The sequence below is a fragment of the Pogoniulus pusillus genome, chromosome 12 (assembly GCF_015220805.1).
Source record: "Pogoniulus pusillus isolate bPogPus1 chromosome 12, bPogPus1.pri, whole genome shotgun sequence".
Classification (NCBI taxonomy): Eukaryota; Metazoa; Chordata; class Aves; order Piciformes; family Lybiidae; genus Pogoniulus; species Pogoniulus pusillus.
The window spans coordinates 24,897,329-24,913,351 of NC_087275.1; the positions used below are offsets into that span (position 1 = coordinate 24,897,329).

Consider the following 16,023-nt stretch of genomic DNA (forward strand, 5'->3'; position numbering starts at 1 on the left):
CCTTTCCCCTTTTCTTTTTTCCCCCTTTCCCCTTTTCTTTTTTCCCCCTTTCCCCTTTTCTCTTCTTCCCCTTTCCCCCCCCTTTTCTTTTTTCCCCCTTTCCCCCTCCTTTTCTTTTCCTCCCCTTTCTCCCCCCTTTTCTTATTTTCCCCTTCCCCCCCTTTTTTTTTTTCCCCCTTCTTTCCTGCCTTTACCTTTTTACTTAGAATCCTTAATAAAAGCTTTTCTTTTGTCCAAGGAGTGTCTTGGTTGCAGAAAATCTGACACTGCAGTTAATTTTTTTTGTTGTTAATTAGGTTAGTGCTTTAAAATAGAAAATGAATGCTGCTGCAAATAACAGCAAATATCAGCCTGTTGTAAGCATTTCTCCACATAGGTGTAGGAATAAAGCTCAACATTAAAACAAAGCCAAGCAGAACTGACAATCAAACTGAACAGGAAAACGTACACATAGTCAATAGTTTAGAGATGAAATGAATTGAAATGCAGTTTGCTGCAGCTGAGGTAATTTGCTGTTTCTTAAGAAACACAGAGAGCTTGAAGTGACTGCAAAGCAGCTCTTAGAAAAGAAGTCCAGAAGAATGCAACAGAAGTATTTCTGAACAGATGGATGCAGCTGAATGGAGAGCTGTAAAATTGGGGTAGTTTGTGTGTGCAGGAGAGACTGTGACAATGGGCAGAGAAAATAAGGAGAGCTGGGAGGATGAGGTTACACCTCTGGTGATGATAGCTGAGAAATGCAGCCGCTATCCTATTTCACCAGCGTGCTAAAGAGAAGGTAGCTCTGTGAATAGGTTGTGGGTGGCTACTCTTAATAGCCTGAGCCCTGTGAAACCCTGCAGGAAGTTTGACGTTGTGTAAGATTGCACTGTTGCCGTTCCCTGATTGTCTCTCTCTGCAGTTAGACCATTCAGTAAAGATAATAAGTCTAGTTGCTAGCAGTAGTGGGTCAGGAGTATGGTACTTGAAGAGTCTCTGCTGTTGTGAGAGGCAGAAATGAGCTTGGAAAATACAAAAAACTCTGCAAAATAGTCTAGGGTTTCTTTGACTAAGTTTCTTAGGTCTTTTAAGCTTTGTAAATAAACTTTGTGCTACCAAAATTAGGTTCTAAATCTTTGGTAGAAGTGTCAGGTTGCAACCTGACATTGAGGCTTGGGACCTATTTTCCATTTAAAGCAGAAATTTGGCTTTTTTAGGGAATAAACAAAAGCCCTTTTGTTTTTGCTCTGTGATGTATGTCATAACTTCCCCCCCCCCCCCCCCCAAAAAAAAAAAATTAATTGCTAGATTGATGTATTTAGAGTAATATCAGGAAGAGTGTGGCTAGTAGGATGAGGAAGGTTGTTCTTCCCCTGTACTCAGCACTGGTCAGGCCACACCTTGAGTGCTGTGTCCAGTTCTAGGCCCCCTCAGTTCAAGAGAGATGTTGAGGTGCTGGAATGTGTCCAGAGAAGGGTGATGAAGCTGGTGAGGGGCCTGGAACACAGCCCTGTGAGGAGAGGCTGAGGGAGCTGGGGTTGTTTAGCCTGGAGAAGAGGAGACTCAGGAGTGACCTCATTGATGTCTGCAACTACTTAAAGGGAAGTTGTATCCAGGTGGGGGTTAACCAGCAACAGAAGAAGGGTCCCTTTCAACTCTTAACATTTTGTGATACAAGAAGACATCTGTAAAGACCTCTCTCTCTCTCTTTTTATGAGCTTAACTTTGGTGAAGTTATTGCTGTGGAACCACTGCTGCATTCCTGTTGTTGGGTACATTAAGTCTTTTCTTACTATTCAGACCACACAGTTTAACATTATTTGCTCTACATTTTTGTTCTTTGTTTTTCTTCTTATCCTTATGTTACAAAAAGAAAGTATGAATTTTCTGTTAAAATTCCATGCAAAATGTTTTTCTGTTTTAATTGAGGTTCTTAGAAACAATTTCTTTTGGCATAAATACTGACTACAGGTGGAATTAAAACCTCTCAGAAGCAGGATTTTTTTATGGTTTTGGTTTTCTCTTGGCTATTCCTTGAAGTCTAAATATTCTGGTTCTCATCTTGGAGAGGGTTAAAATTTAGCCCCTTCTTGTCCCATTAAAGCAGAATGCTTGGCAGAGCTGCTTGGACATTATAAAAGATGTTTAGGACTCCCTTCATGTTCATACAATTTTCTATCTTACTGATTTATGTCTGCAGCATTCTTGACAACTCATCCTTGCTTCTGAGTGCCTGCTGCAAATCCTGCTCTCTTCTGTATTTTCATAGGAGATGGTGAGCTCTATACTTTTGGAGAACCTGAGAATGGGAAACTGGGATTATTGCCTGAACAGCTGAAAAACAATAGAATTCCACAACCTGTACTGGGAATTATGGAGAAGGTCAATAAGGTTGCTTGTGGTGGAGAACACACAGTGGTGCTGACAGGTAAGTAATTTAACTCAATTTTATTTTTCAGCTCTATAACTTAGTCAGTAAACTCAATTTGCTTTATTTACTTGCCACTGAAATGTTAGATGCTGCAGTAAGCCTAACTGGAAGACTGTTGTACATCAAGGAGGTAGAAACCATGTGCTGGGCTGCATCAAGAGCAGTGTGGCAGCAGGGCAAAGGAGGGGATTCTCCCCCTTTACTCTGCTCTCATCAGAACCCACCTAGAGTACTGTGTGGTGCAGCTCTGAAGCCTCCAACGCGAGAAGGACATGGAACTGTTGTAGCAGGTCCAGGGGAGGGCCATGAAGATGATCTGCTAGGCTGGAGCACCTCTCCTCTGAGGACAGGCTACAAGAGTTTGGGCTCTTCAGCCTGGAGAAGCCTTTGAGGAGACCTTATAGTGGCCTTCCAGTATCTGAAGGAGGCCTACAGGAGGGCTGGGGAGGGACTACTGACAAGGTCTTGTAATGACAGGATAAGGGGTAATGGGTATAAACTGGCAGAGGGGAGATTTAGACTAGATGTTAGGAAGAAGTTCTTTACAGTGAGGGTGGTGAAACACTGGCACAGGTTGCCCATGGAGGCTGTGGATGCTCCCTCCCTGGAGGTGTTCAAGGCCAGGTTGGATGAGGCTTTGAGCAACCTATTCTAGTGGCCTATGGCAGAAGGTTGGAACTACATGATCCTTGAGGTCCCTTCCAACCTAAACCATTCTATAATTCTATGAAACCCAAATAACAGTTTACCTACAGTCAGGCCTTTGCTGTGCTGCAGGTATCTCTGCTGCAGGATAAACTTAACCAGCTAATTGCAATAGAAGAGCTTACAGACAGTTTATGCTTGGTGTACTGATGGTCACATCACTTGTGTGTCCTTGCCTTTATCTGAAGCTTCAGCAGCAAGTTTCCATGTGAATGACCTTTTTATTTGACAGTATAAATGATAAATAGGGTTGTTTTGCAGTAAGAGGGTCAAAAGACCAAAATGAAGTAACCTGCAGATGAGATCTGCATTACATGCTGCGGCTGGTTTGAGACCTGTTCAGTTCTGTAAAGCTCAGGATTCCCAGCATCTGAAGGGATTTAAGATTATTGATAGAAGCTGGAACACAGGATGTTCCACCTCAACATGAGGAGACAATTCTTTACAGTGAGAGTGATGGAGCAGGATCAGACTGTCCAAAGAGATTGTGGAAAGATTTGCCACTGGAATGGGCTGCCCAGGGAGGTGGTGGAGTCACCATCCCTGGAGGTCTTCAAGAAAAGACTGGATGAGGCATTTAGTGCCATGGTCTAGATGACTGGATAGGGCTGGGTGATAGTTTGGCCTGGATGATCTTGGAGGTCTCTTCCAACATGGCTGATTCTATGATTCCTGTGCAGCCTGCCCTAGGTGATCCTGCTTTGGCAGGGGGGCTGGACTCGATGATCTCTGGAAGTCCCTTCCAACTCCTAACATTCTGTGGTTTAAAAGTTACCAGCTTTGGCTTGGAATGAATTCCACAGCTGTGTGATGTGCCCTGTGATTGATCTCCTACCAAACCTGCAAAAGCTACAGAAACAAGCTGGCTATCTAGGTATTAGTCCTTACATATGTAATTTGAAAATGCTTAAATGGTCATCTCTTGCCAACCTGATGGTTTGCCTTCAAGGTTATGTAGCCAACATATCTAATATATAGACTGAGAAATCTAACTGAGGGAGATTGTAATTAAATATGATGTGGTATTGTATTACAAGCCCCTGAGGAAGGGGAAGGTGGAAGCGATGCGCTGCAAAACCTTGTGAGTAATGATGAGTCAAGCTGCAAGATTCTAGTAGGTTAAAACTCCTTTGGGAGGCTTGTGAAGAGGAAATAGCAGCAGCAAACCCAGGGCATAATGCAAGCATTTGTCTGCATTTCAATGACTTTGTCTTTCTTCTTCCACCAACATACAGTCTTACCCTGGCAGTATTCTATGTCGTAACATAAATTTCTTTACATAAAATCAGATTATCATTATTAAGGGGAAAAAAACAACCCATAAATTTGGGAACAGCAAATGTATAAATCATAGCATTAGTTTATGGGATACAAAGTGAAGGTCTGCAGAAAGAATTTGATTATCATTATTGATTATGTTTTTAACCATAAATCTGAAGCCAGCCAATAGATATTTTGTTTTAATGGTGTTTCGTGTGATAAAATTTCATTGGAACAAATGACTGTTAGAAAGATTTATTAGGAAGATGTAGGCCTGGGTGACATCATCATTATAATGAAATCTGTACAAGAGTGAGGAAAAAAAGAGGCAAAATAAAAATGCCTAAAAGCAAATAGAATGAATTAAAACCCACCAGAGTAAGTCAGTGTCTCAGTATGTAAGATTTACTTGTCTTTGGAAGCAGATTTTGCAGTGGAATGCAAGTAAATTCAGGGCTGGCTTAGCTGACAGTTGGTGATCAGAGTATTGAATGCCAGAAGGTCCAGTTGAGTCAAGAGAAGAGGAAAACAGTATCCTCCAACAAAATGCATTTTCCTAAAGATTAATAATCCTTGTGATGAGAGTAAAAGATCACATAGATGATTTTTAATGTGATTCAGCTACTGTTAAATAGGCTACAGCTGTGAACTTCTGCCTAAGACACCCAGAACAAAAGAGTGAAAGATAATGAAAATGTTGTCCCAAGTTACAGATAGTTTGTCTGGAGTGTATTAACATACAGAAATTTGTCTGAGTCAGGACAAAACTTGGGTGAAAACAATTGAGAAAAGAGATTCAGATATTGTAATTATGTAGAAAGTGAGTGTGGCATACATGCTTTAGAGGCTTTGCACCAGAAACTTGAAATGAGTGCTGGAGTGCAGCTTGAGATTAGGTGACATGAACACAAATTGAGAACTCTAATGAGGCAGTATATCTTTAAAGAGGAGCAGAAACATTTATACTCCATTTAATTAAATTTTCCTACATTAAGAGGGTAGTACAATTTGGAAGAAACCCTGAATTTCCTGTGTCATCATCTGTGAAAATGGGTGCTGCTTGCCTCACGTAACACTATAGGTACTGAGGTGGTTTTCACCTTATCATAGTCTTGCCAGCTTTTTAGGGTTTATCATTTCAGTCTTAAAAGAGTGTCTAACTATTGTATATTGTCATGTTTCATTTAGCATAGAACAGGATATAGGAGAAAATGCCCTATGGAGAAACCACTGAACATCTCAGCTCGTTTCTTGTCATCAGTTCTACTTAGGGTTTATTGAATTAGAAGAAAGTATAATCCAGTTATCTGACTGAGTATGGAGCAAGTTTCTTCCTGACCCTCATACATAATTAGGCTATTCCTAAGCACTTTGCTGATCTCTCTTTTTTTTTTTTTTCCTGACTGTCTTATCTGTTCTGTTGGCAAATTTTGTATGGTAAGAACTATTGTTAGACAGGTTATTAAACCAAAGTGCTGTTTGCAATCTCTCCAGCAAGTACCAGAGTAAATGGTAAAAAGTATATATTAAAGAATTCATTTTTTGGCTCTGAAACTCCAAAATGGAAAATTATTTTTTTCCCCAGAAAACAAAAAAGAAAAAACTTGGAAAAAAACTTTTTTTTTTTTTTTTTTTTTTTTTTTTTTTTAAGTTAGGACATTATAGAAATGTTGAATGTTATAGAAATGTGGAATTGTGGAATTGAACTATCATCAACACTGGTCAGGCCACACCTTGAGTACTGTGTCCAGTTCTGGGCCACTCAATTCAAGAGAGATGTTGAGGTGCTGGAATGTGTCCAGAGAAGGGCGACAAAGCTGGTGAAAGGCCTGGAACACAAACCCTATGAGGAGAGGGTGAAGGAGCTGAGGTTGTTTAGCCTGGAGAAGAGGATGTGGTGCTTGGGGATATGGTTTAGAGTGCACCTTGTAGAGTAGGGTTAATGGTTGGACTTGGTGATCCCGAGGGTCTTTTCCAACCTGAATGTTTCTGTGATTCTGTAATTTGTGAATCTAGGAGTTGGAGAAGAAAAAAAACTATGATTGGGAGTGGCCTTACTATCTCCCATATTTTTTTCAGGATGATTGCCAATCCTCTAGGAACAATCCTGTCTATAAAAGGGTATATTACCCTCCTTTTTTTTCTCTGAAAGGAGGGAAAGCAAAGATATCCCTTCAAAGGAAAAAGCGAAGTAGTCCTTCAAGAGCAGATAATTTTCATCTTCTGTCTCAAAGTACATTAAAACAAATAGAAATTCAAGATACCCTTTTGAAAGAGAGATGAGAAAGATGAAAAAGCTCAACTTTTTCATGACTGGACTGACTGTTCAAACCACATAAGATTATCTAGATTTTTCACATCATTCTTAAGTCTGTATGCTATTTATACTGAATCCCCCAAATCCAATCACTAGGTCTGGCAAAATTCAGTATGATGTCAACAGCTGATTTTTACAGCAGCACTTTTCAGCATAACCTGTTTAAAAGAAAAACATCTTGAGAGTATGTAGAGTGTTGGCATAATAGTAGTAATAATAATAATAATGGCTTCAAACTAGAGAAGAGGAGATTTAGATTGGATATTAGAAACGGGTTCTTTACTATGAGGGTGGTGGAACACTGGAACAGGTTGCCCAGGGAGGTGGTTGAGGCCCCATCCCTGAAGATCTTCAAGGTGAGGCTCAGCAGGGCTCTGGACAAGCTGAACCGGTTGAGGGTGTCCCTGCTGACTGCAGAGGAGGTTGGAATAGATGAATGGAATATGCCCTGGCACAGCTTGAGACTGTGTCCTCTTGTTCTGTCACAGAGTGCCTGGCAGAAGAGAGCAACTCCCACCTGGCTAGAACCTCCTTTCAAGTAGTTGTAGAGAGCAATAAGGTCTCTCCTGAGCCTCCTCTTCTCCAGGCTGAACAATCCCAGCTCTCTCAGCCTCTCCTCATAGGGCTGTGCTCCAGTCCCCTTCCATGTATACTGTTGCAGTATTTCATTGTATTTCCTTTGAAATCAGAAAGTTCAGTGTAAATTAGGAAGTGTACTATGGTAATATTATGGAATCTGATCTGTTCTTTGCTTTCTCTTTCCCTGACAGTAGCAAAGATTGATTTGAGGGGATAGTAGCGTAATTTGGTTTTAATATTTCTCCAGTTCGTGGCTGCTCTGAGAATTTGGTTGCACAGCATGAAGTACTTCTGTGGCACTGAAACTCTCTTTGCTGTTCCAGTGGCCTTGTTTCCTTGACATGAAGTAGTCTTCAAAAAGCAAAGATTCTCTGTGGATTGTCATTCCACACATTCCTCTCTTGCTTTAGAATGTGGTGAAATGTTTGATTTGATGGCATCTGTGCGGTGGGAGCAGTCCTGCTGTGCTCCTATGTTCATAACAATGATGTAATGGTATATTGCTCCCAAATATCACTTCTCTTTGCTTGATGGAGAATATTTTTTGTCCTTCCCAGATTTTCATAACAATTTCCAAGTACTTTAAGTATCATTTCCCCAGCTTTCCCTTTGCTGCTTACACGCAGAACTAAAAGAGGCAGGCTATAAAATTCTAGGAAAGCTACTCCCTTTTCCCAAAAACCTTAGTCTTTGAATTTCTCTTTTCAAACATGACCTCACCAAGTTTTCCAGGCTTTACACTCTTCCCCTTTTGTGATGGAGTGTGTCTTGGGACACACCAAGAATCTTTATTGCTTTGGAGAAGCTCCTGTTCTTTTTCCTGGCACAGGCAGTCCATTAGATGAACAAAATAGAGATGTGGAAAGATGATTATTCTGTCAGAAGATAACACAGTCGTAGTGTTTTCAGTATTTAATGCAGGGCTGATCTGGTAGCTGAACAGAATACTGAAATCTTTGCTGTTACTGCTCCAGTCTCTTCTGACACACAAATTAGTATTGGTTTAAAGAGGTCTAGGTCTATTACTGAGAGTCATACAGTGTGCATGCAGGAAACCAGGAATTAAGATGTACTTGGAAGTGTATATGTGTGTAAACATTGTGGTCCTAAATTAATTGCAGCATGTAAACTCCCATAAATACTTTTGCCAGCTGATAATTTGTGTACATGTGAGCAGTGGAATTATTTTTGCATTTGTGTTAGAAAAATGTGTTACATATTGAACATTGGAACTTAATTTCTGTGCTTATTTTAGTGCTTCATTTCCTGGTTTGTTTTTGTTCCTCTGTTTGTTGATTGGGTGGGGTTTTGTTTGGTGGTGGTTGTTGCATTCTGTTATTAGTTGATAAATGTAATTGATAAGTTGTAAATGTGGTAATTGAAAAAAAATGGGGTAGTTTGAGGAGGGTTTTTTTTGATGGTAATGTCATTTGAAAGGCAGTTACTACATATAGAGCCTCCTTGTTGTTAACTTTGCTTGTACACTTTCAGAGACAGATGTCTATACTTTTGGACTTGGACAGCATGGGCAGCTGGGACATGGTACTTTTATTTTTGAAACTCCAGTACCAAAGTCTGTGAAGCACTTGAGGAGGCATAAAATATGTAACATCACATGTGGAGAAAATCATACTGCTGTAGTAGCAGGTATGTATGTGAAGAATTCTGAAATGCACTTCCAGTGATTCTCTGTTAGACTGTAAAAGCTTTCTCTGTAAAATGAGCAGTAAGAGAAGACATTGCAGAGTTACTAGTTGTAAAGGTTAAGTAAGCTAGTGAGAAAGCCAGGTTCAGGGAGGTGGTAGAAGCCTCATCCCTGGAGGTTTTAAACACCAGGCTGGATGGGGCTCTGAGCAGCCTGATCTAGTGTGAAGTGTCCTTGACCATGGCAGAGGGTTGGAGCTAGATAATGCTTCAGGTATCTTCCAGCTCTGACAACTCTGATTCTATGACAATGTGATGGGTTAAAAACTTTCCCCCCAGCACTATTGAAATTTACCAGACTAGCTCAGATGGCTATTTACAGGAAAGCTAAATTTACAAGCATATATAGAGAGAATCATAGAGTCAACCAGGTTGGAAGACACCTCCAAGGTCATCCAGTCCAGCCTAGCACCCAGCCCTATCCAGTTAACTAGACCATGGCACTAAATGCCTCATCCAGTCTTTTCTTGAACACCTCCAGGGACGGTGACTCCACCACCTCCCTGGGCAGCCCATTCCAATGCCAATCACTCTCTCTGGGAAGAACTTCCTCCTAACACACAATATTTACAAGTATTTACAATTATATATAAATTAGAAATTATACAGAAATCCAGACTCCCTCCTGGACAGATAAAGCTGCCCAGAAGGGCTCAGAGTTACCCTCTCTTTCTCCCTCTGCCTTCCCAGTCAGACAGACAAAACAACCAGCAAAGCTACATTTTTTTTTATTAGCCGAGATTAGTGGAGAGATATTAGAGTGGAGTGAAAAGGAAGGAAATTGATCCAACATCACAGACTAGAGTGGGACAAATTGTTGACATTCTGGCTTTTTATCCCTCTTGGCAAGTCAATGAATGATACAGACTTCATCAATATTTTCTTTTTACAACCAATTATCTAATTTTTCTCAGTAAAATATTACAATTAGCCTCAAACCAGCACAGGCAGTGTTAGGAATTTCTCATTCACAGCTCTGCACTCGGTGTCCCTTGGTAACCTCATAATCTCGATAACAAGAATTCTTATTTAGAAGCATTGATTTTCTATACAACTTAAATCTTACTATTTTATACTTGAGTTATTATTTTTTCACAGGTTGTCTAGAGTGATATCTTGGGCAGTACTTTGCATGCAGATGCATGTATTGATCATATTAATATGTTGAAAACGTGAAAACAGTTGTGCAGGTGTTGGCTTTTGGAAGAGAAATATTCCTTACTTGCATGGCCTGTTACTTTGTAATGGTTTTGCTCTGGTTTTGTGTTGAGTCTTTGTTGTTAATGCCATCTCATTTGTTTTTCCCCAGAGAATGGCCTCATGTTTACTTTTGGAGATGGGCGACACGGCAAGTTAGGCCTTGGAGAGGAGAATTTTACCAATCAGTTTGACCCCACTCTGTGTTATAACTTCCTGAGGTTCACAGTCCTTTTGGTAAAACTTTGGTTCACACTTCTCAGACACCATAATGTTTCTCTTTTCATGATACATGTTGTTAATAAGAGCTGAAATCTCCTTATTGAATTATCTCGTTCTGTAACATTTAATTAAAGGACCTACATTGAGAGAAAAAGGACATTTTATTTACTTACCACACTGTTAATTTGGCTTAGAATCTATTTGGCTTGGACCACACACATAGGCTGCTTTTCTAGGGTTTTATTTAGTTGTGTTGTGCTATAGTCTTTTGGTCTATAGATATGTGGCAGCCTAGAAAAATAAATGTTTGTTGGTGTCATCATTTGAGGCAAACCCAAGACTAGATGACAGGAGTGACTCTTAGAATCATAGAATCGGTCAGGATTGGAAGGGGCCACAAGGATCATCTAGTTCCAATCCCCCTGCCGTGGGCAGAGACACCTCACACTAGATCGTGCTGTCTTGAACACCTCCAAGGATGGAGCTTCCACCAGCTCTTCTCAATTGCACCCTGTGATAGGACAATGGTAATGGGTGTAAGCTACAGCACAGGAAGTCCCACCTCAACATGAGGAAGAACTTTACTGTAAGGGTCACAGAGCACTGGAGCAGACTGCCCAGAGAGGTTGTAGAGTCTCCTTCTCTGGAGGCCTGTCTGGATGCATTCCTGTGTGACCTACACTAGATTCTATGGAGACTCAATGATCTATGGAGGTCGCTTCCAAACCCTAACATCCTGTGATCCTGTGTTCAATACAAATACATTGTACTTAAGAAGCGAACACAGATCACTAATCATTAATAAACAGAATTAAGTACTTCTATCTTGTTAAAGTCATTAGGAGCTAAATTTGCATCAATTTAATATCTCTTACTTGATTTTTGTTTTTCGTGTAATCTAAGGCTCTAGAGATGATTGTAAGGAAATGAGATCCTTGTCATGATATTTAGAAATCAAATAATTGGACCTTTTTTCTGCTGCTGTAGGTTGCTTGTGGTGGTTGTCACATGCTAGTTTTTGCTGCTCCAAGACCTAAAGGATCTGAAGAAGTAATCTTAGATGATTTATATGAGAGACATTTGACTGCTACACTCTCTAAAACCAGTGGAGAGTTGCTGCTAGCAAACACCTTACAGCTAACATCAGCACGACTGCGGCGTCGAGAGAGGGTAAGTTAAGAGCTCTTTAAAGCTGATGTATTTCTTTTAGGAAACAAAATCACTTTCAAAGCTAAAATCACAGCATATGTCCAGCAGATAAATGTCCCTCCTTAATATACATGTTCAATTTTAGTGTATAGGAAGACTCAGAGAATCACAGAATGTATCTGGTTAGGAGAGACTTCAAAGAGCATCCAGTCCAGCCTTTGGCCCAGCAGTGAAAGGTCATCACTAAACCATGTCCCCAGGGATGGTGACTCCACCACTGCCCTAGGCAGACCATTCCAATGTTTGAGAACCCTCTCCATGAAGAAATATCTCCTAATATCCAGCCTGAATCTCCACTAGTGCTGCTTGAAACCATTTCCACTAGTCCTGTTGCTTGTCACCAGCTATAGGCTGGATGTTAGGAGGAAGTTCTTCACAGAGAGAGTGATTGGCATTGGAATGGGCTGCCCAGGGAGGTGGTGGAGTCACTGTCCCTAGAGGTGTTCAAGAAAAGACTGGATGAGGCATTTAGTGCCGTGGTCTAGTTGCCTGGATAGTGCTGGGTGCTAGGTTGGACTGGATGATCTTGGAGGTCTCTTCCAACCTGGTTGATTCTACGATTCTATTCTCAATATCCTTTTGTTTCAATCCTCTAAAGGAAAAATCACCTGAACAGTTTACTCGAATGGTACAAACGCTGCCTCCACTAGGAGGAAGGTTCTTAAAGTCCTCACTGCCTGTGACTAGCAACACCAGCCCTTTCACTTTTTCTGCAACAAGTCTTTCTAAAGCTGAAGCCATGAAAGACAGAGACCACGAAAAAGGTGAAGTATCTCTATGTCTTACTGCTGTTCTCTGATAATTCTGTAGTTTGGTTCTTATTTGTAAACAGGTGCTCAGCTTGAACATGGAAGAAAGTTTGAGTTCAGTCTTACCTGAAGAGGGTCTGGCAGCATAGAATTGTAGAGTTGTTTTGGTTGGAAAAGGCCTCTAAGCTCACCAGGTCCAACCATTGACCTAGCACCAGCATGGCCATAAAATCACATCCCCAGGTGCCATGTCCACAAGTTTATTGAACACCTCCAGGGACGGTGACTCCACCACCTCCCTGGGCAGCCTGTTCCAATGCCTGACCACTCTTGCAGCAGAGCAATTTTTTCTAATAGTCATTCTAAACCTTCCCTGGCATTTAAGGCCATTTTCTCTCATCACAGAATCACAGAAACATCCAGGTTGGAAAAGACCCTCAGGGTCACCAAGTCCAACCTCTAACCTTACTTAACAAGATTCACCTTAAACCATATCCCTATGCACCACATCCAAATGACCCTCAAACATATCCAGGGTGGGTGACTCACCTGATACTAGGGAGAAGAAACTAACCCCCACTTCACTCCAACCTCTTTTCAGGGAGTTATAGAGAGTGATGAGGTCTTACCTCAGCCTCCAGACCTGAAGGCTGAGAAATCCATACAAGAAATTGCTCCACACTGTTCATGTTTGAAAAACTTGCTTAAGGATTTAAAGGTGGCTTGAGTGAAACAAAAAACTTGTGAACTGTACTTGTGGTTCATCAAGCCTGTAGAAATAGGACTTCACAAAAATAGTGTAATATTCATAGCTGGTTTGAAATGGAGATTTTCACACACACACCCCCCAAAAAAAAAAAAGGAATTGCAGAAAAACAATGATTAAGAGCAATCTTAAAGACACAAGAAGGCTTACAAGAGACCTTGGATAAGGAAAGAGGTCTACTAATTCTTACAGGATCTTCTTTTCTTGACCTGGAAATGCAGAAGTAGTATTTACTCTCTGTTACCTAAGATATAAAGGATTTGCAATACTCAAGCTAATGCAGAAGCCTAGATAACAATGACACAGATAAAACACTGGACTTCTGCACAGCTTCCCTTGAGCAGTTTTGACTTTCACCTGGGTTCCTGGGCATGTGTGATTTCTTGGGGAGTGCAGTGCTGGAGCATGCAGACAGCAGGCTTCTGTGTAAGAACTTAGCTCAGATTTATTGGACAGTCAAATACAATTTGGAAGTAATTAATTCAGTTAGCAATAAGGTAATTATTTGCAAGCCTGCCAGCATGTCCATTAGCATTTCCAGTTCCAGGAAAGCCATGCATTGGCATTTGAATTGCCTGTAGAGTCTTCTGAGGCCTAAGCCTTCAGGTTTTGTGCCATATGAAACTGGTACCATACTTGATGAACTTGAGGTCCACATGAAAATTCTATGGGAACATTTTTATGATGCTGCGTGGAAGTTAAGCTCATTGTCTCCCCATCCATTACACAGATAATTTGCAATGTAGATAACAGGTCTGCACCTCATTTATTATAATCAGTACACTATTATTGAAGAGATTATGCAAAAGAAGTTTTGTGCTATGTAATATTTATACTTAGAAAAGCTGAAGAAATGGTCAGAGACCTGGCCGCTGAGCCACCTCTAACATTAATACTGACAAAAAAGGAAGTGGGAGGGTTTCTGCTGTGTCTTAGGCTTGGGAAACAAGTGATTGCAATCTAGGGGCTTCAGTCTTAGTTCAGTAAAACAGACATCATCTCTGGTTTACAAGAGTGGGGGGTTCTGGTTACTGTATATTACTTATGGTATTTGCTTGCTTTCCCCCATTTTTCCTTGAAGAAAGGAATCGTCACAAAGATAAACCTGGCAGAGGCTCTGCAGAAGAAGATTCAGATAATGAAAATAAAAACAGGCACCTTGGAGATACATCTGACATCCTAAATATGGTAATGCATTCCACTAATGAATCTGGGGTTCCATTATTTTTTTATGCAGAGGCAGAACAAAGCAGCTAAATCACATTTCAGGTTCTAGTGCAGAACTCCTGGCTAGCTCAGAACATCATATGTGGCACCAAGAAGTACTGGTATGCTGTCAAAATGGGCATGCATTTCATATCAGCATTAGACAGTGCTTAAGTTTGTTACCTTTTCCAAGGGACAAACACTTGTAAGTAACAAAGATTGAAGCAGTCCAAGTAGTGCAGCTCCTCCCCATGCTTTAGCTGTGGATATCAGTAAGAAAAAGAGTTGGTCACCAGATACCACAGGGTCATCTCTGAACTTCTTCCTTGTGACTTCAGAGAGAGACAATTGCAGGAAATGAAGCAGAAAGTTGTCTTGTCCTATTCCTAGAAGAGCTTTTTCAGTACAGGTGGATCGTATTAAAGGGAAGACCAAACTGCAGCCATTTTGACTATTTGGTGATACCCCAGCATGTTGCTATGTGTTTCTTTTACTTGAAAGGTGTTCACTTTATCAGTTGTGCACCTTTCCAAACCATTTTGTGCTCTTGGCAGATAGGGCATGTCATGGCCTTAGTGCAGTACACTGGAAAGTCAGGGAGTTTGTTTCTTTTTAACTTCAGTGGAATGGAAACAAATGAGCAACTCACTGTGGGCCTGGGTCAGAATATGTCGTTGGTTCTGCTGGAGGGATTGCACATTTTACAGGAATTACTTCTTCACAAAGTCATAGAATCATTCAGGTTGGAAAAGACCCTCGGGATCACCAAGTCCAACCATTAACCCTACTCTACAAGGTTCACCCTAAACCTTATCCCCAAGCAGCACATCCAGATGCCTTCTAAACACATCCAGGGTTGGTGACTCAACCACTTCCCTGGGCAACCCATTCCAATGCTGACCACTCTTGCTGGGAGAAAATGTTTCCCAATGTCCAGTCTAAACCTACCCAGTCTCAGCTTGAGGCCATTCCCTCTTGTTCTATCACTAATTACCTGAGAGAAGAGACCAGCAGCAGCCTTCTTATTTATACTTAACAGTAATTTATCAATTTCTGCATTCCATTTGTTTAACAGTTACAAAAATTCATGTTCCTTTACAAAAATGAAAAAAAAGAGTTCCCAGGTATGATATAGTGTTGCCTTCATTTATTTATTGAGGCTTTATATATAACTTATTGCACACTTTCTGTGCTAGACTTACTTCTCATTGGTTTTGTACCCAGCGTGAGGGCATGTGGCTTTCAGTTTCTGTAAACAGAGTTTAGATATTAACATCTAAGCTTGTTACCACTCTCTCTCTTTCTAATCAGTAAATGAAGGAGTGAAAGGGGAAACACAGAACATTGAGGACCTCAAAAGATCATCTAGTCCACTCCCCCTGCCAGAGCAGGATCACCTAGAGTGAGTCACACAGGAAGGTGTCCAGGCCGGTTTTGGATGTCTCCAGAGGAGATTCCACCACCTCTCTGGGCAGGCTGTTGGAGTGTTCTGTTTCCTCACAGTGAAAAGGTTTTTCTTTATGTTCATCTGGAGCCTCCTGTGCTCCAGCTTGCACCCATTGCCCTTGCCCTGTCTTTGGACATCACTGAGCAGAGCCTGGCTCCATCCTCCTGACACTTGCCCTTCACATCTTTAGCAATACGAATGAGGTCATCCTTCAGTCTCCTCTTCTCCAAGCCATAGAACCCAGCGCCCTTG

At 41.1% G+C, this 16,023-nt stretch overlaps 1 protein-coding gene across 2 annotated transcripts in view; it reads left to right on the top strand.

The window, feature by feature from the left end:
• The window catches only part of RPGR (retinitis pigmentosa GTPase regulator), a 56,464-nt gene that overhangs the window by 21,504 nt on the left and 18,937 nt on the right, over nt 1–16,023 (top strand). For both annotated transcript variants that reach the window (XM_064151928.1, XM_064151929.1), the window contains exons 7-12: nt 2,249–2,407; nt 8,763–8,918; nt 10,285–10,409; nt 11,382–11,564; nt 12,202–12,367; nt 14,200–14,306. In XM_064151928.1, coding sequence (XP_064007998.1) covers nt 2,249–2,407; nt 8,763–8,918; nt 10,285–10,409; nt 11,382–11,564; nt 12,202–12,367; nt 14,200–14,306 — 896 coding nt within the window. The remainder of the gene's footprint in view (nt 1–2,248; nt 2,408–8,762; nt 8,919–10,284; nt 10,410–11,381; nt 11,565–12,201; nt 12,368–14,199; nt 14,307–16,023) is intronic.